The sequence below is a fragment of the Pteropus vampyrus genome, unplaced genomic scaffold, assembly GCF_000151845.1.
Source record: "Pteropus vampyrus isolate Shadow unplaced genomic scaffold, Pvam_2.0 Scaffold2, whole genome shotgun sequence".
Lineage (NCBI taxonomy): Eukaryota > Metazoa > Chordata > Mammalia > Chiroptera > Pteropodidae > Pteropus > Pteropus vampyrus.
This window is the reverse complement of record NW_011888783.1, coordinates 22,242,597-22,265,331: the sequence shown is the minus strand read 5'-3', so window position 1 is coordinate 22,265,331 and position 22,735 is coordinate 22,242,597. Positions and strand designations below refer to the sequence as shown.

Genomic DNA, 22,735 nt, shown 5'->3' with positions numbered 1-22,735 from the left:
ACATCCCTGTGTTGCTCTGTGAGTGGAGTATAATTAAATCAAATTACCCGTTCACTGTCTATAACGGAAGAGTGTTGACAAATGGTCCATAGCAATATGGAATGAACCTCTCTGGTAATTCAACAGTGAGTTTTATCCTCAATTCTACTCAGAGGTAGATAAGGCAGATGATGAATGACAATAAAGATTCATATAAAATAAAAGATAATCAAGATCCAAAAGGATATGGTAATTTTGAAGTATGGAATGAATCATGAAGATAAAAGTTCATAGGAATAAAACTTTACCTAGAGTCTCATATGTGGGTTCAAAGTTACAGTGAATGACAGATTTAATGACTTTAGTTAACTGTTAATTCAACAATGGTAAAAAATGTAATATAATTCACATAAAGAAAGCAGGACGGACATTCAGCATTAGGGAAGAAAATGATTTAATTTAGGTCTTGCAGGCCAAATCCATACGTGGAATAGTGGGCATAGTGAGAGGCACTAAGAAAATTAAAAAAACCTCCTCAAATCACAACCAGGGTTCTCAATCTTGTTATATAAAAAATAAAGTGCTAAAAACCTGGAATTATATAGGGAAACAAGAAAACTAATTTCCAAAATCTGAAGGTGTTTTAGGAAACAGGAATGATCCCTACTTAGACTAAATAACTAGACTTGCTCCACATCCCTCCAGAGAGCCAAAGGAGGACCAGTAAATGGGTGAACTATTTTAACACAAAGCAAAGTCTGACTTAACACAGGAAATGCAGCTAATAATCATAGTTACACAATAAGAACTATATTTTTGAGTGCATCGAGAGGTGGGACAGGCACTTAATGAAGATGTTATAGAATAAATTCAAATATAAGGTGGGTGTCTGAATTAGATGACTTCTAATAGTTCTTCTAAACTCAAGATTTGAAGATTTTATCAATTACAAATGAATATTTATAAACCAATACATTTATTAGCTGATAGCAGTCATTACTATAACTATTGATTAAAAATTATTTCAACTAATATATACAAATACTTTCATTTTAAGATATGACATAGTCTAACATGTGGAAGATAATTTATTAGCACCTTTTATAATACATAAAGTAAATGCATCTTTAAAATTAAGTCCCACAATGACTTACCTGCATTGGACAGAAATTCAGATATTCTGTAATAATTTCTAGCAAGAAATCAGGATTTAACTTCTCAAAATACTGTATGCCAAGAGGTAAATCTTCCAAGTGAGAAAAATGAGTGTCCAGGACATCATTCAACAAATTAATAACTTCTTCTTGTCGTTTATTTTTCTTCATAGCAAGAAGTGCATGTAAAAAGGTTAGTTCCTAGAAAATAAGTACTTTTTATAAATTACTCCATTCAGTTATAAAGCCATTTATTTCTACTTAGGTTTCGAATGTATATAAAGTGCTATTTATGTGCAATATTTGTTCAGATTTAAGTATTAGCTTGGATGGATTTTTAGAATCTTGTGGAAGAATATTTAAGGTCTAATTTTGCATGAAGGTAAATTAATAAAGGAAGTTACATATTAAAATTAGTTACATATTAATATTAGCCCTTTAAAGACATTACTAAATAATAAAGAATTTAAAATTTCACATTTCATACATAGTATCCGGAATCTACCACTTGATAAAATAAAATACTGTACCGCAGATTTTCCAATAGACTGCTGAATTTCACTAAGAAATTCTAGCTGCTGATCTGCATCCTGTAATTGCCCTTCTATTAACTGACATCGGATAAATCCTAAAACCAAATATAGACAAAAATAGTCAAAGTCCACATCAATTCAGACATGCACACTTTCAGCTAACACAAACGACATTAATAAAACTTGTTTCTTCCCCCATAATATAAAAAACTTCTAGATTAAAAAAGAAAAACAAAAAGAAAGAAGAAAAAGGAAAGGGCAAAAGAAAATAAAACAGGTATCTTGGTACCCATATAAAACCTGTTACGATGGAATTCATAAGATACAGGAACTATTTCATAAAAATTATTCTCCCAAGCTATTTATAAAAAGTAAAATATTTATTTTTAAAGACTTTATTTTCTATGGTGGATAGTGGAGAATAATTTTAGAAAACCACAAAATACATGTTTTTAATGGCAGGTATGAAAAGCAATTATAACTTGCCTCTATATGAGGAACATTTATAGAAACAGCGGTCATACCAATCAGTGCGGAGACACTAGTTTCATCCAGTGCCATGGCAGTCTTATACCACTTTGACGCCTCTTTAACTTTTCCTTGTAAAATCATTTGGTATCCAAATTCTGCAGCATATTCTGATTGTTGAGGGTTTAAACTGAAAGCTCTTTCTAGAAATGTTTGAATTTTTTGAAGAATGAGTTGATTACGTCCACACTAAAAAGAAAAAAAAAGAGTAAGTTAGATTACTTACTTCTTCTACTCAGATGGATTATTTTTTTTCTAAATATATATATATACACACACACACACACACACACACACACACACACACACACACACACACATATATTACCTGTATAGCACAGAAGTAAAATAAAAAAATAAAATTATTTAACAAAAAAACTAAAACTTCTCTATTTACTATCTACACAGTGCAGCAAGAAGAGTTGAAAAGTACACTTCTAATGATACTGCACAAGCATATTTTTAGAACTCTTTTCAAACTGTCTGATTGTTTTACAAATCAGACAAAAAAATCACTACTTTAAGGTTACATATATTTTTTATGGAATCAAAAACTAAAGATCTGCTTTCCCCCTAAAGACAAGAGTGCCACCAGTGAGAATATTTTAAACAGTCATGCCTCAGAATCTTCTTGAAAAAAGCTTAAAAAATATTCCAGAAATGGCGATGCCGCTAGAATAAATACGCAACTTTTGAAGAAAATATTTAAGAGTAAAATACTAAACTGTTTGAATTAATTTTTGCAAATTAATCATGTGTCTGGAAACAGGTAAATAAAAAGGGTAAATATACCCTCCTTAACTCAAACTTTTGTGACAGCAGGTTTTGTTTTTCTCTAAACTTCACATAATCTGACAATCTTTATTTTTAAATAGAGAATTCAGTTTATTCATGTCATTTAACAAAATCTTTATTTTTTTCTTTCGACTTTATATTTACTAATTATTTTACTTATGTGTACCTTTTTCCTTTTTTTCTAATTTAATTAAGTAACATTTCAATCCTCTCATTTCTGGTATTCATTTCAAGATTCTGCTGTATTTTTCTATTCTATTCCTGATTACCTTCCTTTTATTGGGTACTTGTAACACATTTCTTTACTATTATAAAAAAGGTAAGATACCAACCATCTCCCCCACCAAAGTAGTCTATTACCCACATTAAAATTTTTTTCAAAATTTTTAAAAACAAAACAAAGAACCACCTTATTCATAAATCCAATGCTCTTATTAAAATAAACTACTTTCTATTTCTTTTGCCTGAAAGGAACTTCCCTATATCTTTACAGGCTCGGCAAGTGCCTCTACCTTCATGAAGCCTGCATGATGGCTTCTTATAGATGGAAATCATTCCTCTGAACTGTGTTTCTTAGGAATGTATCACATATTTATACATGTATAATTTTCACTTTAGGCCACATGCTCTTTAATGCCTCAACCTTTGTGACTTATTTTCAGTTTCTAGGTACAGATAACAGAACCCTTCTTTAGTAGGCGGTCTTACAGTTCTGCTGAAGGCTATTGTGATCTTATAAAAAAGTGGAGCATTCTGTGGTTCCATGGCATCCAATGCATCTCCTAAGTTTTCCAGTGTGGTTGCAGCCTAAAACAAAAGTAGGCAGTATTAATGTAAAACAAAGATAAAAAGAACATAATATACAAACTAATGAAATTTTATATGTTGTATGATGTATCAGAAGTTCTTTTAAAAAGCTCAATAATTGTCAATAAAGAATTGAGTTTTAGAATGTGTTTCTTTAATATCTGTTATTGAATGGATACTTTTGGATAGGTAGAGATATCCGTAATATTCAATTAGTTGTACATGCCAAGCTCCCTCTCCCATAATTAATTCATGACACAAATGAACTATGAATAATATTTATAAACAATATTATGTGAGATCAATCATTGCATTACCTACACAGTCTGGTTTACATTTAATATATTCTCTAGAATAGAAAAAAAATGTCATTAAGATACACTAAGTAATTTCATTCGATGTCTGGAAAACTGACTTTGGAGTTGCCCCTACTAAGATTCTTTTAATATTTACTAAAGTACTTATTAGGTAATGTCACATTAACTAATTTAATCAAACTAAACACAAACCAAATCTACTATTTATTATAATATTATTTGCTTCAGACTGGATTTTGGCATTCCATAATCCAGCTTGTAGTCAATGTGTTCACTACTAAAGAAACATGTGCCTTATTATAAGGTCCAATGAGCTTTCATCAAGCCCATTTAACTTATACAAACCTAATTAAAAAATACCTTGAATTATATTTTGCATGTATACTCTTCCATACCCAGTATCACTGGTTACATTAATCATATATATTACTACATGGGAGTTTTGTATGGAAAACCACTATACTGTAATTAATGATCTAAGAAATTTTCAAGGGTAATTCTAACAATATAATGTTTTTTTACTTTACTAGTTGATTTAAGAAGCTCTCTCCTTTGTTAAGGTGTAGTTCCAGCAATCAACTAAAAAGTACCGTGACACCCATTCTAAAAGAGCACTTCAAGGTTCTAACATAAGTTCACGTGAGTATGTAATTACATATTTTTTTTATACTTAAAAGTTTTAATACTTTAAACTTAAAATAGTACAATAAAACTTACCTTCTCTATATCCCCCTCTCTACACAAATAGTAAAGAGCCAGCATTCTTAGTGCTTCTACATTTTGTTTATCTTGAAGCATTAACCTGCAGAAAAACATTTCATTTAATGTTGAAATAATTTACATGTTCTCTTTTATTTCAGGGCTTAAAATTTTGGTTTGCTGGTCTGACAAGTGCACTGTCTAAATAAGTAATTTTACTTAGTAAAATGCATCTCCTTTATGAAAATAACCAACCTCATGATTTCAATTAAAAAAAAAAGTCTGCATCTTAATGTTAAATAAGTTTAAAAAACATATGAATAGACTGTACCAGCCTCATGAAATCCTTTGGCAATCTTAAGTAAAGTATTAGCCAACCATACACAACGGCATACTAAAAAATAATTCACCTTGAACAGGCATATTTATTATAAGAATTCCAGGAATGCAAAGATGCGTTGAGTATTAAAAAATCCGTTAATGTAATTCACAACATTAAAACAGAGTCCTATGTGATAAAAACAAATCTGAAAATATTATGAAAAAATATTCTGTTAATAATAGGACCCCAAGAAGATATAAACTAGGTAAAAACTGTGTAAAAGTTATAAAGATTCCTATAAACTTCACTCAAGGACATTTAGAAAAGGAACTGAACAAATGAGGTAACACACTAGGTTTCTTCTCATGGATGGTGTGGTACACTGAATTGCTAGCTCCAGGTTTTCCACTCTCTCTGAATATGTGCCTTCTGCCATGCAACTGAGAAACTCCTCTTACAAAAGTGGGAGTGCATTTTACTGCTCCTTGATTGTGAACTTTTTTTTTTTATACTGGCCAATGGAATGTGGGCAGAAGTGGCAGTATGCCAAGCCTAAATTTCAAGCATCATTTATTTGTTTGTCCTTTTGATTTCTGCTATCACCACAAGAAGAGCTTCCTCTGGGTGGCTGCTGCTCTGTGACTTGAGCCCAGGGGAGAACACACCGAGAGCTGACCAGAGCCCATACTGCAACGAGGTGTCATGTCTACCCAGCTGGATCCGAAGTCTGAAGCAGAGCCCCAGCCAAGCCTGGTCTAGTCTAGATCAACCTACCCTAGACGATCCACACAAAAGTGAGAAATTAGTTCTTATTATCATAAGCCCTGAGATTTGTAGTTGTTTACTATGCATTAATAACTGCCTGATGATAATACTCATTGGGGTTAAGAAAAAAAAATTCTCCCCAAATAATCTATAGATTTAATGCAATTCAAATCAAAATTGTAAAGGGTTTCTTTTTAACTTGTTAATTCTGATAGTCAACTACAAATGCCAAGAAAACTTTCAAAAAAGAACCAACACGATGGAGAACTTTCCCATTCAAAAGACTATTGATAGTAGTATAAATTAGCATAACTCCTTAGGAGAACAATTTGGCGGTGTCTCAAAATTTTAAGTGTGTATATCTGAGGCAGAAACTACAATCTGTCTCCTCAAATCCATTCTTCTTTGCTTATTTGCTTGGGCACATGGCTAGCCAACATCTCCCAGCCATCTTTGCAATCAGATATGGCCAATGTGAGATGAAGCAATATATGCCATTTGTAGGCCAGAGCTTTTAAGAAAAGTGGAATGGCTCCTCCACCCTCTCTTCTTCTACCAGCTGGATACCAACATGATGAGGTTTTAGAAAAATGGCAAAGTTGCAAAATGGAAAGAGCCTAGGTCCCCTAATGACAGTGTAGAGGAAGGCTGCCTGATTAACCGTAACACCCACCCAAAACTGCTACATCTAACAAAAAAATTCTACTGTATTAAAACCATCAAGTGTTTATGTCTATTTTTCATAGGAGCTTAGCCTTCTCTAACAAATATGATATCCTTTGATTCAGTAATCCCTATTTAGGAAACTGTCCTTCAGGAATACGCCTATATCTGTATAAAGATTATATATGTGTGTGTTCACTGTAATATTTAGGATGAAAACTGGAAACAGTCTAAATGCGTACCAATGGAGAAAGATTAAATGAACTATTTGTATGTTCACTGTATAGAATGATATTCATTGTTAATAAGTAATTAGGTATATCTGTGTAAATGGATACAAGGATGTTCATGAAATATCAAGTTAAAGAAAAATCAAGGTTAAAAAATGTATAACGAGGCTATTTTTAATTTTATAACTGTTCCCCCCAAAATATATTTTTAATATATTATATTGATGCTACACACACAGACATACACACACAGACATTCACACATAGAGTGCATAGAAAAGAAATCTGGAAAAAGACAAACATTAAATAGTTACTGGTGCCCAAATTGCGGCCTCCATATATCATTTGCCACTAAAAGGGATTTGACTACCCTGGACAATGGCTGATACTCATATTGGGCGGTTGTAATATACAAAATGACCCTGGTACATTTTGCCGTACCAAATAGCAAGGAAACTATGAAAGATTGCTAGGATCATGTCAAAAGGACTTAAAACTAACTTGAAGAGACTAATAATGGCCAAAAATAAGTTTGAGCAATTATTAATGGCCAAAAATAAGTTTGAGTAATTATAATAACTGAAATTGGTAGAAACATTCAAGTTTAATCCATGTCATATAACCAAACAAGCCTAAAACATTAATTATTAGAGGATGCTAGATGTTAGAGGATGTTTTTGAAACCTAGAAATAAAGAAAAAGACTCAAACATTTATCCACTTTTCTTATATGAACTATAATATTAGATAACCAATCAGTAAATTAGATGTTCTTCTCTACAGAAGTATTCCAGTTAAGAAATGGAGAAAGAATGATATAACCATATTGTAATCCTAAACCAACCACCTAGGTATTGAGCACAAATTGCTGCTTATATCACAAAATGAGAAACAAGCACAGATGATGTCCCTTTGATGGAAGAATACATCACCACTTATGAAGTAATTGCCAAAAAAAATTTGAACATGAACATAAACCAAGTCTCTAGATACACTATCAATTTACAGGAAATACAGAGGATAAGGAACAAGTTATATGGTATATGGCATATACCATACGGCAATCAATACAATACATATGGAAAACCTTCAAAATAAAATACTGGTTTCTTTAACTTAAAAACACAGCAAGAAGAAAAAGAGAAAGGAGAGGAAGAGGGAGAAAGAAGGAGAAAAAGGGTGGGAAGGAGGGAAAGGGGAAACTCTGCAATGACTTACACTTCAGAAAGAAAAAACAAATTCCTTATAATGGCCAACAAGATCCTTCATGACCTGAAATGCCTGCTCCCTCCCACTCTTCCACTTTTTCACTCCAAGTCATCCTCCTTCTTCACACTCCTTAAATATATGACACATACTCTCGCCTCAAGGTCTTTGCACTTGTTTTTCTTTCTTTCTGCAAAGTTTCTCCCAGATATCTGGATGCCTTGCTCTCTTTGCTCAAATGCTATCTTCTCAGTGAGGCCTTCCCTGACCATCCCATAAAATCAAACCTCCTCCCCGCACCCCCCATTTCACTTTCTAGCTTTATCTTTTCTCCATATCACTTATAATTTTCTACATTCTAGATAATTTCTCATTTGTTCTGCTTATTATATGATTCCTGTCATTTGAATATAAGCTTCACGAGGGCAGGGGTATTTGTTTGCATAATAGAGTATTTGTCTCAGAACAGCCACTCTGATATTTATGTAAATCAATAAATTCAATGTTAAACAGTGCAATGTTAAGTTTTCCTCAATTCCATAGTTTGGAAAATTCAAATTTTAAAAATCTTATGATAAAAAAATACACACAGATTTTCTTTTTTTCTCAAAATTATAACCGGATCCAAAGGTACTTCTGTCATATTTTTTTACTTAACCTCTGTGCTATCTCAATCGTCTGGTCCCAATCCTGCAAGGCTAGTTGTAGTTTCATTTTCTGTACAAAAGCAGGAAGGAAACTTGGAAAGTTCACAATTATCTGGTTCACAGTCTCCAAAGCACCTGAATAATTCTGGCGCATTTCAAGGCATTGTGCCTAATGGGAGGAAAAGAAGTGACATCAAAACTGTGATCATACATATCAAGATTCTCACAACATTTACTCTGAAACAGGCAGAAAACTAGTGTTTTAACATTTTTTTCTTTTTTGTTTTTCGACTTTTCAGTAAGGAACAGTTATCATTTTTATGAGAAAAAAAGTTTTTATCAAAACAAAATTTTAAAACATTACAGAACAAAAATATTTCATGTCGTTTGTTTTAAAATCCACTTTTAAATACCTGAGAAATACAATTATAGGATAAAATTGTTAAAGATAGTTTTAGAAACACCATACAATAATGTTTCTTTTTAAAACAGAAAAATCTTTTCAGAATAAAATATTTCCTGTATATTTATAAATAGTATCTAAAACTAGATTTTATATCTTTTTTTAAAATACTTTCCAGCTAAAGAGGGTTTTAAAGAATAAGCAAAATAAAGCTCATATAACTCATTCTACCTCAACATTTTCACTACTAGAATTATCTTAAAGAAATAACTGTACCACAATAAATAAGACCACGAAGAAGCATATAGATTATATTTCTGGTACAATTATTTACAATAGAAAAAAAATAACCCCAAATGTCCATACAGGATAAATTATGGCATATCTAACTAATAAAATTTTAGGTGGTTATTAAAAGTCTTTTTGCAGTCTACGGCCATGCCACCCTGAACAAGCCCAATCTGATCACGGAAGCTAAGCAGGGTTGGGCCTGGTTAGTACCTGGATGGGAGAATACCTAGGAAGACCAGGTGCTGTAGGCATAAAAAATAAATAAATAACAAATAAGGGGTTGTAAGCTGACAAGGTCCTTGCAATCTGTGAGGTCAACCAAGGGTTGCCTCGCCTAAAAAAAAAAGTCTTTTTGCAGATTTGTAGATCTATATTTACTAACATGAAGAGATGTCATTTATTATAGTTTAACTGTCTCCAATGGTGATATTTTTTGTTCAAATTATTACTGTATTCTGAAAAATTTTTTTACAATGTATTAATATGTCCATGTGTTAATTTTATAATCAGAAAAAAGAAAGCTATAGATACAGTTAGTACTTTGAAAACAGATAATGAGGCATATTTATCTCTTATCAGATTTAAAAATTTGCTTCTGGATCTCCTTTAGGAATAAATTTAGTCCTGGAATAGCTCTGTTCAAAATGAGCACCCAGTCTCAATAGATGTATAGTAAAACTGCAATATATTCCTGAAATCAGTTTTGAAATTATATTCCCATATAATTAAAGGAAAATATGAGAATCATTCAAAGATGCCCCTCTCAAAATAAATTATTTAAAGTTCTCAATAGTTGACAATAGCAAAAAGATTAATGTAGATAATTTTTAAAATTTCATATGCCCTTGGAGTTTGCCTAAATAGCTGGTAATGTAAAATAACAAAATCATGCAAAAAAACCAAACAAACACATCTAACACCTCCTTAGACCATCACCTCCCACATGAATGCAGAATACCATGTTAAATGAAACTAAATTCCCTGTGCATTTGTTTCATATCATTCCTTGTTGGAATGAGATTAATGCACTCTCTTGCTGTACTTATACAACAAGAACAAAAAAATAAATACATAACTAAAATGATTAAATCGGAAAAAGAATTTAAATCAATGTAAGGTATTGGAGGTAAAAGGTAAATCCCTCCTAAACTACTTATATGAAAACCTGAAATAACTTTATCCTAGATTATCAACTAGCTTTTCTTTAAAGAATAGAAAGAAGTAGAATAATCAAGAAAAACTTTTTCTAAACTTGCTAAATGCCCATTCCTCTAGCCTGAGTACTGAGTTCTAGTACTTGTACTGGTAGCAAATATCTGAACAAGTTCACTATCCAAAAATTGACAACAGCGATGTGGGGACATTAACAAGAGTCAATACATTCGTAATCCTGTCATTTTCTTTTTATCCCTCCAAATTAGTGCCTATCTACTAGACTGTTTCCTTAACACATAAATTTAATTTCTTTTTGTTGAATCAAAAACTAAAAAAAAATTTTAGGTATTGAGAAATCACCAGTGGGTTTGAAGAAATGGTCCAAATTAAACATTTCCACCCACCAATAATTTCAAATGACTGCCAACTGCTCATCCCTCACAATATTGTCACGTCATATTATTGCGCTTTTCATTGGCTGCCTGTGTATCTGGTTCAAAGTAAAAGCCAAAGGCTTTATAGAATCAGCCTTGCCTCTCCTCATCTCCCCCGTGCCCACCTGCCCCAACACCCACCTTCTCTCCCTCCAGTCTCTACTGCTGTTCTCCCCTTCATTCTCTTTAGTGCCCTGGCCTCCTACCAATGCCTTGAACATACCTTGCATATTTAAACTTATTATCTCCTCTATCTGTAATATTTTCCTCCAGGTGTTCATAGGGCTTTAACCCTTACCTCCTATGTCTTTGCTTAGTTGTCACTCTGACCAGATAATTTAAAAATTCAAGTTCATACCCCAGCTCTAATTCTCTTTCCCTGATTTATTCATTTTTCCATAGCACTGATAATCTTCTAATATACTATATAATTTAATTTATTTTGTTTATTGTCTGTCTGTACCAATAGATTATAAGCTCCATAAAAGCAAGAAGTTTTATTTTGCTCAGGGTATCCCCAGAATCCAGAGTGATGCCTCAGGCATACTAGACACACTATAAATGTTTGGTGAACAATTCAGAAACCACTAATGCCAACAACGATAATAACAATAAAAACCAGTAAATTAAAACCAGTAAATTCAATCCAGGATTCAGGAATTTGGTAGGGAATGCATTTCCATAGTTCACCATTCATTATTGTATACAAATAAGTCCCTCCTACAGCTGAGTTGATAAAAGTATCATGAAAATTATCTTTTTTGAGCTATTTAGTTTTGTTGGGTTTCAACTACATTGTAAATAAATTTTAAAACATGATTTACTTACCCTAACTCCAACTTACCTTACCGAGCAGAGCAAAAATATCATTTCCATTTTGTAATCCCTCTTCAAAATATCTTAGTGCTTTTTTAGTATAAGGTTCTTTTCCTCTGGTAATATCAAGCCATGCTCTCAAAACCTGTCCCTACAAAATGAAAAGTTCTAGTCAAATTTCCATTTTGGGGGGAAATGAAAGAAGTAAATTTTGAAAGTAGTAAATCTAATGTCATTTTTTAAAAATTAGTAACAAAATTCATTCTGTCAAATAATATTCCTAACAATAAAACTCTGTGTAGTAAAATTGCTTTCGAACCCTTGCCAGCCTAGAGTCTTAGGAACTGGTAAGAATTTTAGCCTTTAAATTTACTATTACGCTCAACATTAATATGAAGAAGCTTGTCAAATATCCCATTAATGCTAAGTAATCAATATTCTTTTCTGGGGCTTTGCTAGTAAATTATTATTAATAATAGTTAAATATGTAATTCAGTACATAAATAAGAATTTCTAATCTCTTCTTGGGCAAATAGACTAAATGAACTAAGATGGAAAAACAGAAGTCCCTTGTTTTATATATATTAAAAATTAAGATAATTTGGTAACGATCTCCTTTAATCTCTGTGACTAGTCCAGTGAGTTCCAAGTGAAAGGATAAATGACCTCAGAAATTAAAAACAGAAGTCATGGATGTTTACCTACAGAAAAGTTAGTAAGCCAATGAGTTGTAAGGTTTATAGGATTAGAAAAATGGACACTCAGATTATTTTTCTTTCTAATATCAAATAAAAAAATTGTGAAATCTTCTCTACCAAAAATTTTCTAGATTAATTCATAAACTTATAAATCTTTAACTAAGATTATATTTACCTCCCTATATTTCACCTGAAAAGACAGATACTACTACTAAAATGATGCTACTTCTACTCACTAGATCAGTATCCTTATTTGAATTGTTTCAACTGCTATCTGTGTGGATGATTCCTGGTCTTAACTTCCAATCCAGTTTGCCTTCCAACTTTTCTTTTCTCAACAGCTCATCTACTATTCCCATCTCACTATCCTCCAGAACGTGAAATACAGCAGGTCTGCAGCCAAATATATCACCTCCCTTTAAGATTACCTTCTCATCCCAACATAGTTTCAATTCATGTTAACTGATCTCTGAATTGTCTAGGCTTAAAACCTCAGAGAGATATTTTCAGTATCAGACAGCTCAACACCTTTCCCCCACTATTTATAGTCAGTTGACAAGTCTTGTATTTAACGATTCTCAAATTTCTACCCACTGTACAATATTTTAGTGTAGGCCCTCAAAAACTTCTGCCAGAAAGCACTACCTTTTTGGGGGGCTGCATTCTAGTTTCTCCCTAGGTGGATTCACCCTATAAACCAATTTTAAATTAATCTTGTGAATCCGTATTCTAATATCGCTGCAATGATTTAGAAACTTCGATGCTCTTTCACTGCCTATCAAATTAGATACAAATATTTGTATCTAGCTGTCAAGATCCTTCAATTTGCCCCAACCTACCTCTCCAAGTGTTTCTTCCACCTCCTTCGTCTACGTACCCCATGTTCCCATCAAATGTGAGATTCAAATGATGTACGCAGAAAAAAAAGTCTCCTTTTTTTTCATTTCCACATATTATTTCCACCTTCAAAGTATCTACTTCCCTTTTCCGTACGTAATCTTTACCTATGGAAACTGTGTTTATCTTTCAGGTTTTAGTTCAAATGTTACTTACTTCAAGAAATTCATGCTCATTTTCCTAACACTTAAAGATGTGATTTCTCCTTAAGAACTTAAAATAGTGCCTAGCACAAAGTAAGCAAGCAATAAATGTTAACTATTATTTGCCTGTGCACTTTAATATACCCTCTCATACCATTTGTAAATTTTCTCATATATTAGATGGATATATGCTCTATAACACTACTAGATGATCCATCCATTCGTGAAAGTAAAGTTTATGTATTCCTTATTTTTGTATTATTAAAAGTGCAAATAATGGTGCCTTATATCTGGAGCAGTTTAATAAGGAGAGTGGGAGAGAAGGAAGGAAAGAAATAAAGAAGAGAAGGAGAGAACCAGGGAGGGATCTTTTTTCAAGAGGTAATAAATAGCATAAAAATGAACAATTTTTGAGAACCACACTTTTACAAAATAAAATATTAAAATAAAGTTATTATTTATAAAGTGAGAATAGAGAAGGCAATAAAAAGAATTAAACAACAGATACTGCTGAATACATAAATCAGTTTCCTTTAATGTTACTATGTCAAAATAAGAAAACCAGCTACCTCTTTACTACCATTTGACATTTTGATCATTCTGTCAATATATTCTCTCGCCTTATCATGACGACCAACATGCCATAAAAATAAGCCAGCATGGTACAAAGCTTTCGGTCCTGCTCCTTTACGTTGCTCCTTCACCTTGGCATCTGATTCCAGAATAGCTTCTCTATCTGGGAGGGGAAAAAGATATTAAATAAAAATTAAATTCTAGGTCAAGTATTTATAATAGGTCAGATGATTAAAAGGGCAGAGAATTAAGTTCCTTTCTCTAAAACAGTACCATCTCATAGAAATAAAATGCAAGCCACACATGTAATTTAAAATTTTCTAGTAGCCATATTCAAGAGGTTAAAATAATATATTTTATTTAGCCCAATATATCTAAATGATCATTTCAACACAATATTGATAAGGAAACTATTGAGATACTCTGCATTCTTTTCTTCTTACTAAATTTTAAAAATCTGGCATGCATTTTATACACACATCTCATATCAGTTTTAAATTTAAATGCAAATTAAATAGAATTAAATTTAAAATTCAGTTTCTCAAACTAAACACATTTCAAGTGCTCAATAGCCACATGTAGTTAATGGCCATTGTAACGTATACTACAGTTCCATAGTATTTATGTCATTCTCAAGACAAAGGCTATATAAGCAAATATTTTTAAATAGTAGGACTTAAAAAAATAAGCAATGATTCTAAAATGATTCAATTATTAAGGGCAAATCCAGGACTAGTACTCAAATTACCCGACTCCCTAATCCAATTCTAAAATCTATAAACATGCCAGACTACCATCACAAGATAGGGAAAAGTAGTATAATTATTGTTACCTACATAGTTTAATTCTGACTGCTCCCTTAAATAGATGGTCTACTTCTAATAACTAGTCATTTCTATCAAATCTATTATATATGAGTATGTGCTTAGGACAAATGTCAATTAGATTCGAATACTGGATCAAATTAGGACATGGATCAATTATGCAGTAAGGAAGAAGAAATGTCAAAGTTGAGGGCTGTGATTCTTGAAATGGCTACCAAAGAAAGGTACGTGACTCTTCCTTTTAACCCTAATGACACAAATTTAAATTTAGATGTAGAGTTACCAAGATACAATTTCATGACTTTAGGAAACAAAATCATTTCTAGAGGGCTACTGCAATGCTCAGCAAAAAAGACTCCTTCTGTCCTCTACCTCCCACATCCACTTGAACACTTTCAGAAATTTCCATTAAAGAATAATGACACAGAGACAGAAAATTCATCAATGCAAGAGCAGGAATTGTAGCTTTCTGCCCAGATTTCTCTCAAGTTCCTAATGAGGCATCAGTTAGCTGACACCATCTGCCCCAAGTTAGCTCCTGCCAGATCTCAGCTCAAGTTCTTACTGCTTCATAGCCCTTTTATATTCAGGGCTTACATCAGCATTCAGTAAGAATATACATGAACAATCTGGGTCTTCCCTAGGCAATATTGATGGACATCTAGGCTCCTCCAGGACTTAAGCCCACTCGACATTATCTATAGTGGAAAGCAGAATCAGCACCCAAAAGTTCCTAAGCAATATTTCTGCCTCCATCATTTTTAGTGTCCTGGCAATCATATTTCCCAAGAGAACCAACACTGTTGGGAATAACCAAGTAAGTGAAAACGTGACTCAAGGAAGAAAATACTTTGTGCTAATTTCTTTTTTTAAAGACTTATTGACTATAGCTCTCCTATGCAAATTCTCTATTCCAGCTAAATTCTCCTGCTGGAGTAGAGAAAGGGGATCCACAGAAGAGCAGAATCTTGAACCACCCCACATTATTTGCCCATGGATTTCTCCTCTCTGACAAATGCACTTTACACTGAAATCCTGTCTTTCAAAGACCAGATTAAGTTGCTATCTTTCACAAAGCCTTTCCAGGCTACTCTTATGGTTAATAGTATAGTTGACTCTTAAAATAGCACGCCGATCCCACCCTGTGAAATCAAAAATCCGCATATAACTTTTGACTCTCCAAAAACTTAGCTACTAATAGGCAACTGTAGACAGGAAGCCTTCTGGATAAGATAAATAGTTGATTAACACATACTTTGTATGTTATGTGTATTATATACTGTATCCTTATAACAAAGTAAGCTTGAGAAGAGAAAATATTATTAAGAAAATCACAAGAAAAATATACTTATAGTATTGTATGTATTTATTGAAAAAAATCTGTGTATAAGTAGATTCGTGCAGTTCAAACCAGTGTTGTTCAAGGGTCAACTGCACATACTATTTTCAATTAACTATGAACTCTTTTATTTCTTATCATTTTATTTAATAGTAACTTTAGAATTTAATCTTTGTGGCTTTTACATTTTCTTTTCTCAATTAGATCATAAACTTGATGTCATGAATAACCTTACAATTCTTTTATATTTTCTAACAATATTTGACAGTCCATTGCAGAATGTAAGCATCTCGTTGTTAGATTTGTTTATACTTGCTAGACATATTAATGTTTTAAATAACTTTTTATTGATTTGTACAATTGTATGTGGGGTAAAGGAGGTATGTGATACTTAGCTTAAGAAAAAGTTATTTTCTAATATTTAAAAAAAATATTCTAGGACATTTGGTTATTGTCTAATTATTTGAAACAAGACCCATATTTACAATTCTATTAGCTGTTACTAGATCTATACGGAAGAAAACAATGCTATTTTTTCATTATCACCTATAATTCTGATATTCTTCTGCCACAGCCACTAAGGTATACTATATATTAAGACAGTTCGCACAATTTTAACTGCTGGTTTATGCATAAAGTTCTTTCTATAATGTAGTCATATTTCTTAAACTACTATTGGATAAAAATTTATTGAATATATTCTAAGAGTTGGCCCTCTTGGAGGATTTAAAGGTCTTCAAGAAGCTTAAGATATAGTAGAAGAGAGAAATTGCATATAGCTAAATATTTACACATAACGAGTTATAAAGCTGGCTGCTGCAGAGCAATTTATGTATGTACCTGTTTTGGGCTATTCTTTTTTTTTTTTTAACAACTGCTAATATACATTCACTTTTATGTTAACTCAAACAATTCCTATGTACAAATGAAACTTCTGCCACAGGGTATAAGGACTATCAAAGTGATATAAGACATATTTTTTGTGCTTGATGAACTCATAATCTTGTCTAAAAGATAAAACACATAAGAGATAAATAGTATCTATAGACAATATGTAATACAGTAAGATCAGACTAAATGCTCTGGTAACTGAGAAAAATCAAAATAAACTTAGTAGGAAAAGTTGTTCTAAGAATTGTACTTAAATACTATACCTGGATTAGGACTCATTTTATGGGCATATATCAGTGCAATTAGAGAACAAAGTGATATATCTTGTTTATTTTTAATAGCTTCAAATTCTCGTAGAGCTTCTTGAATTTTACCTGAAAATCAAAATTATGATGTGAAAATTATCCTTACTGCAAAACAAGAATTTAAAACTTATGGAGTATGCTTAAAAATTAGTACATACCTTCCATTAATGTACCATATGCATGATAAAACCTGAAGACTGGGTCATTACTGTACCTCTTAATTCCTTCACTGGCAACAAGTAACACGTGATGGAAATACCTCTCTTGACAATAGTAATTAATCAAAGTCTAAAAAGAAATAAGAACTAAATGTTACAAAGAGATTCTGGTGTTCTGAAATATCTAAGAAGCAGGTATTAATTTAAAACCTTGAATAATCTAAAACTTAGAGATTTTTCTTTTCCTTCCAAGTTCCTTAATATTGTTAAAGCATAGCACTCAATACTAAGGAATGCAGAACACAATGAACACAAAATTCTTGAAATGGTTCAATATTTTCTAATAATTTCAATCATTTCTTCTAAATTGTTAAGCAAATGTTCTCTGTGACTTTCACTCCTGCTCTCTAGTCCCTTTCTCAGCCAAGTTTCTTGAAAGCCTTTTTGACAACTGGATCTGTACTCCATCCCCAGCATCCCAGAGTATATCTCAGTAAAGTACAGTTTTGCTCCAGTGCCCTTTCCCTAAAGTTGCAATGACTTCATAGTTCGCCACAACTAAGCACACTTTTAATAGCATCTTATTTGACTTCTGTCCAGCATTTAGTATCACTAAGCATCTATAACTCTCTTAAAAGGCAGTGGCGATGTTTTCATAAAAAGACATGGGTTTAAAGGTCACAAGCCCTGTTTTCAAATTTCTGGTCCATCTTACAGCACTTCCGTTTGCTCGTTTCTAGAATGCTGTTAAGTCATTTACAGGTCACTGTAACGATCAATTAAGATATCATACTGTAAAACTCCTATTCTCAGGAAAAAAAAAGTTCCTCTTTACCCCACATGCTGATGAAATAAAAAACCATGAGACCAAGACCTCTCTAAGCTCCAAATTCATTTTTCCATTTGTCTTGCCACCCAAGCCAGTCATTAAGTTATGGAATCATCCCATTTGTCTTGCCACCCAAGCCAGACATCAAGTTATGGAATCTTCCCTTCCCGTTTGCCCAGTATCCTAAATCTAACCAGTCAGTAGGTTCTTCCATTTCTCTAGTCTGCTTCCTACTCTCTTATTACCACTGCCTTGGTTCAGGTTAGGTTGTTCAGTCCAATAAACATATACTGACTGCCAGGCACTGGGCTAGGTACTGTGAATATGAAGATGAGCAAGATGGTGGCTCCAGCCCCAGAAATGATTAAGTTTTTCAAATGAGATTAGAATCTAAGGAAACCGAAATACAATATAGTAAATTCAAGTAAAGAGCTTACAAGGTGCTTTGGGAATGTAGGAGAATGAGGGTCAGGTGTGGGAAGGATGAAAGTAAAATTAAGGGCAAGATTCTTCGGGAGGGCTTCAGAATTGACTCTTGATTTGCAAACTCCTACTCTTCCTCCACACACATACATACTCCTTCCCCATTCATGATTCTTGAGGAAGGTAAAGGAGTTAGCTAGGCAGAGGAACTGTAATAATACAGAGAGAAAAATCAGCAACAAAACATCATCATGGAGTGGGAGTAAAAGTCATTCCATATTTTAGAGCAGAGATTGGCAAACTATGGCCTATTGGCCATATCTGACCTTTGCCTGTTTTGTACGACCAGCAACTTAAGAATGGTTTGTGTATTTTCAAATGGTTGAGAAAAAGAAAAAAAAGGGGGGGAGGACATTTCATAGCATGTGAAAATTATGTGAAATTCAAATTTCAGCATTCATAAAGTTTTATTGGAACAAAGTCATACTCATTGTTTAAAAGTATTGTCTATGGCTGCTTTCATGCTACAATGATAGATTAGATGTCACAGATACTCTATGGCCCATGAAGCCTAAAATATATAGTATCGGGTGCTTTACAGAGAAAGTTTGCCATTCCCTATGTAAGTAAGACAGGGATGATTGGATGATGAAGTTGGAGAGGATGGTAACATCAAGAAATGTCTCATATTAAGTTGATCCTCTAAGAGATAAGGAGCCACATAACAGTTTTTAGCATGAAAGTGTTTTTATTAAGGAGTTTATTTGGGTGGTAGTACAAAGCATAAATTTAAGGTGATAAGACTCTAAGAAGATGGGGGAAGGCAATACAGGAAGATAATGTAAAAATTCAGGCAAAATATCAAAAGCTACTCCCTATCACTGCCAAACTCCTCTACTTGCTCATCATCATCTAATACAGCACACATTGTATTTACCTATCTGACTCCTCCTACTCAAATGAATTGGGAGAGTTTTACTGAATTTTATTATGGAAGGGCTTATTATCTTTAGAGCTTATAACACTGCCAGACACATAGAGACATTCAATAAATATTTATGAACTGATTTAATTAAGGTTTTCTCCAGCCTTAGATCTGTAAAATGTGTGAAGGCAGGGACTGCTCTGTTCCGAACATCACTATCTCCAGCTTCTAATGTACACACTGTGAGTCCTCCATCAGTACCCGCTGAATGAATGAATCAGTGAACAAATGAAAGGAGAGGACCACCATCCTAAAAAGAAACTTTTATTTTCAAGTCTCATGCCTTTAAGATGATCATTTCTTAAGTGGGCTGTCATTAAATATTTGCTGAATGGATAAGCCGGTGATAGAGAAAGCCATCACCCTAAAATAAAGACCCTTCCCTTTTCAAGCCTAAGTCTTGTTTTCATTGAATCTTTCCGTGCTTCTTTTACTATCTAACCGGGAAGCTGACACTAGTCTGCTCTAAGTTACTAAAAATCGCACCGGTGAGGTGCAGTAGGTGTCAAATACTGACCAAGCTTTCCGAGCAAACAGCCAACAAAAGTAAATGTAAACACAACTAGGGTGGGACAAGCACACTAACGGCAATTCGGAAAGCAGCGCGAGGGAATGGCTGCCCCGGACTTCAAGGTTCCAAGCAGTGCCCACGCAGCTTGACCAGGTGATGTAGGCTACGGGCCCGCCCTGCGAGGCTGGGGTGCCCAGCAGACAGAGCAGCGGGATAATAACGCCCTCGCGCAGTCGGCCCGTGCTGTCCCCACGCCCCCCAAATCCCCGCCAACCCCCAAAACAACCCACGTCCAGATTCCACCCGCTCACCTTCAGCCCCTGCGAGTCCATGGCTCGGCAGAGGCTGAGCCGCGGGACTCCAGGCCGTGAACCCGCTGCAGCTCCGAGAGGAGTTAGGGGTCAGAGGGCCTCCGCCGAGGCCCAAAACCAGCTTGCGCTCCGGGACCCAGCGGGGGAGGCGGGGCGAAGCGGGGCCGAGAGCCGCCATTGGCTGCTGGAAGGAGGGGGCGGGCCCTCGCTGCAGGGATTGCAGGGAGGAGGCGGGGGCGGTGCGGAGGGAGGACTGCGGGTGGAGAAGGGGGCGCGACCGGATGGTGGGGAAGACAAAGAAGGCCAAAACAACGGCCCTAGGAGGACAGCGGTGGGCGGGCCTGGGAAAACCGAGTTAAAGAATAAAGGAAATAGGGAGGGAGTAGGAAAACTGGCACATCAGTTTCTCATCTCGTCTGTTACAAAGAGACACCATTTTCCGCGCCTTTGAGTTAAAGCAGATTCCCGCAATGCGGCGATTTGAAGGCCTGATCAGCACAGGGAAAAACCTTTAACTTTCACTTGTAGTAGTTACCTCATGACCACAAGATGGCGCAGGAAAATCACAGGTTCTTAAAAATGAGATGCGCTTCTTGTGCTCATCATCTTTGCAGGCGTCGCTGCAATCCCGTTTGTTGTTAAAATGCACATTAATTCTTGTTTTTACAACCCTAATAGAGGAACAAGTTTTTTCAGGTTTTTAAAAAATGATACTGCTGATTTTAAACTGACAAAATTAATTTCTATGCAGACTTTTCTGTTTGTAGCCATCTGGCAGCTCTCAGCTGCTCATAGATTTCTTCAGTTTAGAGAATTAAATCGAAATATAATGGACTAAGAGATTTATTAATGCTTAAAGATATTTTTTAAATAGCAGTTAAGATTTAAAGTGTAAGTGACTTTTGTAGAATCTTTTACATGGATTCCAAGTTTTGATCCTAGTGTTAATTATTTTAGTTGGTGTGATTCATAATTGCCTTAATCAGATTTTAAATGTTTTGAGCAGTCAAAGGACATTCTCAAAGTGGTAGATTCACACTGGGTGCGAAGTGGCAAAAATATGAGCTCCCACACCTCAGGGGGGGCTCCTGTTATGCTATTTACTTTTGCGACGTGGAGGAATAATTTTCTGAGCCAATTTTCCTTATTTACTAAAAAAAAAACAAACAAAAAAAAAAAACTAAACACCTAACAACATATGAAAAGTTCCTGACAACAGGAGACATTTTATAAGCAAAAGTTTCCATTAAACGTATAGTGCTCTGTAAGACTCAACAATATAATTATTTGTATTATAGTTATGGTATATTTGTTGTTGTTTGTTTGCTTGCTCAATCTTTTTTATTAAATGGTGAGCACCTTAAAGCCACACGATATAGTGTAGTGGGTAACAGCTTAGTTCCTAGAGATAGGACACCTGTGATCAAATCCCAATACCACCATTCACTAGTTGTTCACTTGGAAAAATTACTCAACTTCTTTGTGCTATAGCTGTAAAGTAAGACTAATACCTCAGAAAGCAGATTAAATGAGTTAATATTTAATGGACACAGCACTATTAGGCATATGGTAATCACTGAATTAATCTATAATTATTTGTACTCCCAACTACTTCAAACACAGTGTATAGCATTGATCCCATAAACATTTAGTAAATCTTATAGGACTGTTGGGACCCTTCAATTATGCCTTTGTTTGGCTTTCTTCTCCTCAATTCTTATGCTGATCTACTTGTATCTATATTATTTCATCATATATTTGAGAAGTTAAAAGAAAAAATATGATTCTGGTGAAGACAAAGTACATAGATTAAAAATAAAACCGATAAATATATGTCATCATTTAATTTGGGGGCTGTAAAGAAGACTATTGTCTAACTTCTTTATTTTACAAAGGAATAAAATGAAGCCCAAAGTTATGAAATAATCTACCCAAGATTCCACAATTTTCTACTCCCAATTTAGTCTTCAAAGCAGTTATGAATAATGATAAGATGAAGCATTTGTGTTTTTTTTTTTTTTTAAGGTTATTTTCCTGTAAAGTTGAAACAGAGAGTAAAGATGTATTTAAAAAAAACTAACACATAGTTTAATCTCAGAGGGGAT

General features: G+C 33.9%; 1 protein-coding gene and 1 pseudogene across 3 annotated transcripts in view; one reads left to right on the top strand and one right to left on the bottom strand.

The window, feature by feature from the left end:
- Nucleotides 1–20,768, bottom strand: part of TTC21B (tetratricopeptide repeat domain 21B) — a 66,501-nt gene extending 45,733 nt beyond the window's left edge. For 2 of the 3 annotated variants that reach the window (XM_011358243.2, XM_023529711.1), the window contains exons 1-11: nt 20,631–20,768; nt 17,572–17,701; nt 17,372–17,482; nt 14,051–14,217; nt 11,772–11,894; nt 8,656–8,813; nt 4,831–4,915; nt 3,698–3,796; nt 2,191–2,383; nt 1,664–1,761; nt 1,134–1,334 (exon numbers count right to left, since the gene is read on the bottom strand). In XM_011358243.2, coding sequence (XP_011356545.1) covers nt 1,134–1,334; nt 1,664–1,761; nt 2,191–2,383; nt 3,698–3,796; nt 4,831–4,915; nt 8,656–8,813; nt 11,772–11,894; nt 14,051–14,217; nt 17,372–17,482; nt 17,572–17,701; nt 20,631–20,651 — 1,386 coding nt within the window. In that variant the 5' untranslated portion in view covers nt 20,652–20,768. The remainder of the gene's footprint in view (nt 1–1,133; nt 1,335–1,663; nt 1,762–2,190; nt 2,384–3,697; nt 3,797–4,830; nt 4,916–8,655; nt 8,814–11,771; nt 11,895–14,050; nt 14,218–17,371; nt 17,483–17,571; nt 17,702–20,630) is intronic. The other variant, XM_011358247.2, reaches the window with a different exon arrangement.
- On the top strand, nt 9,476–9,589 carry LOC111739699 (annotated as a pseudogene).
- Nucleotides 20,769–22,735: the final 1,967 nt, after the last annotated feature.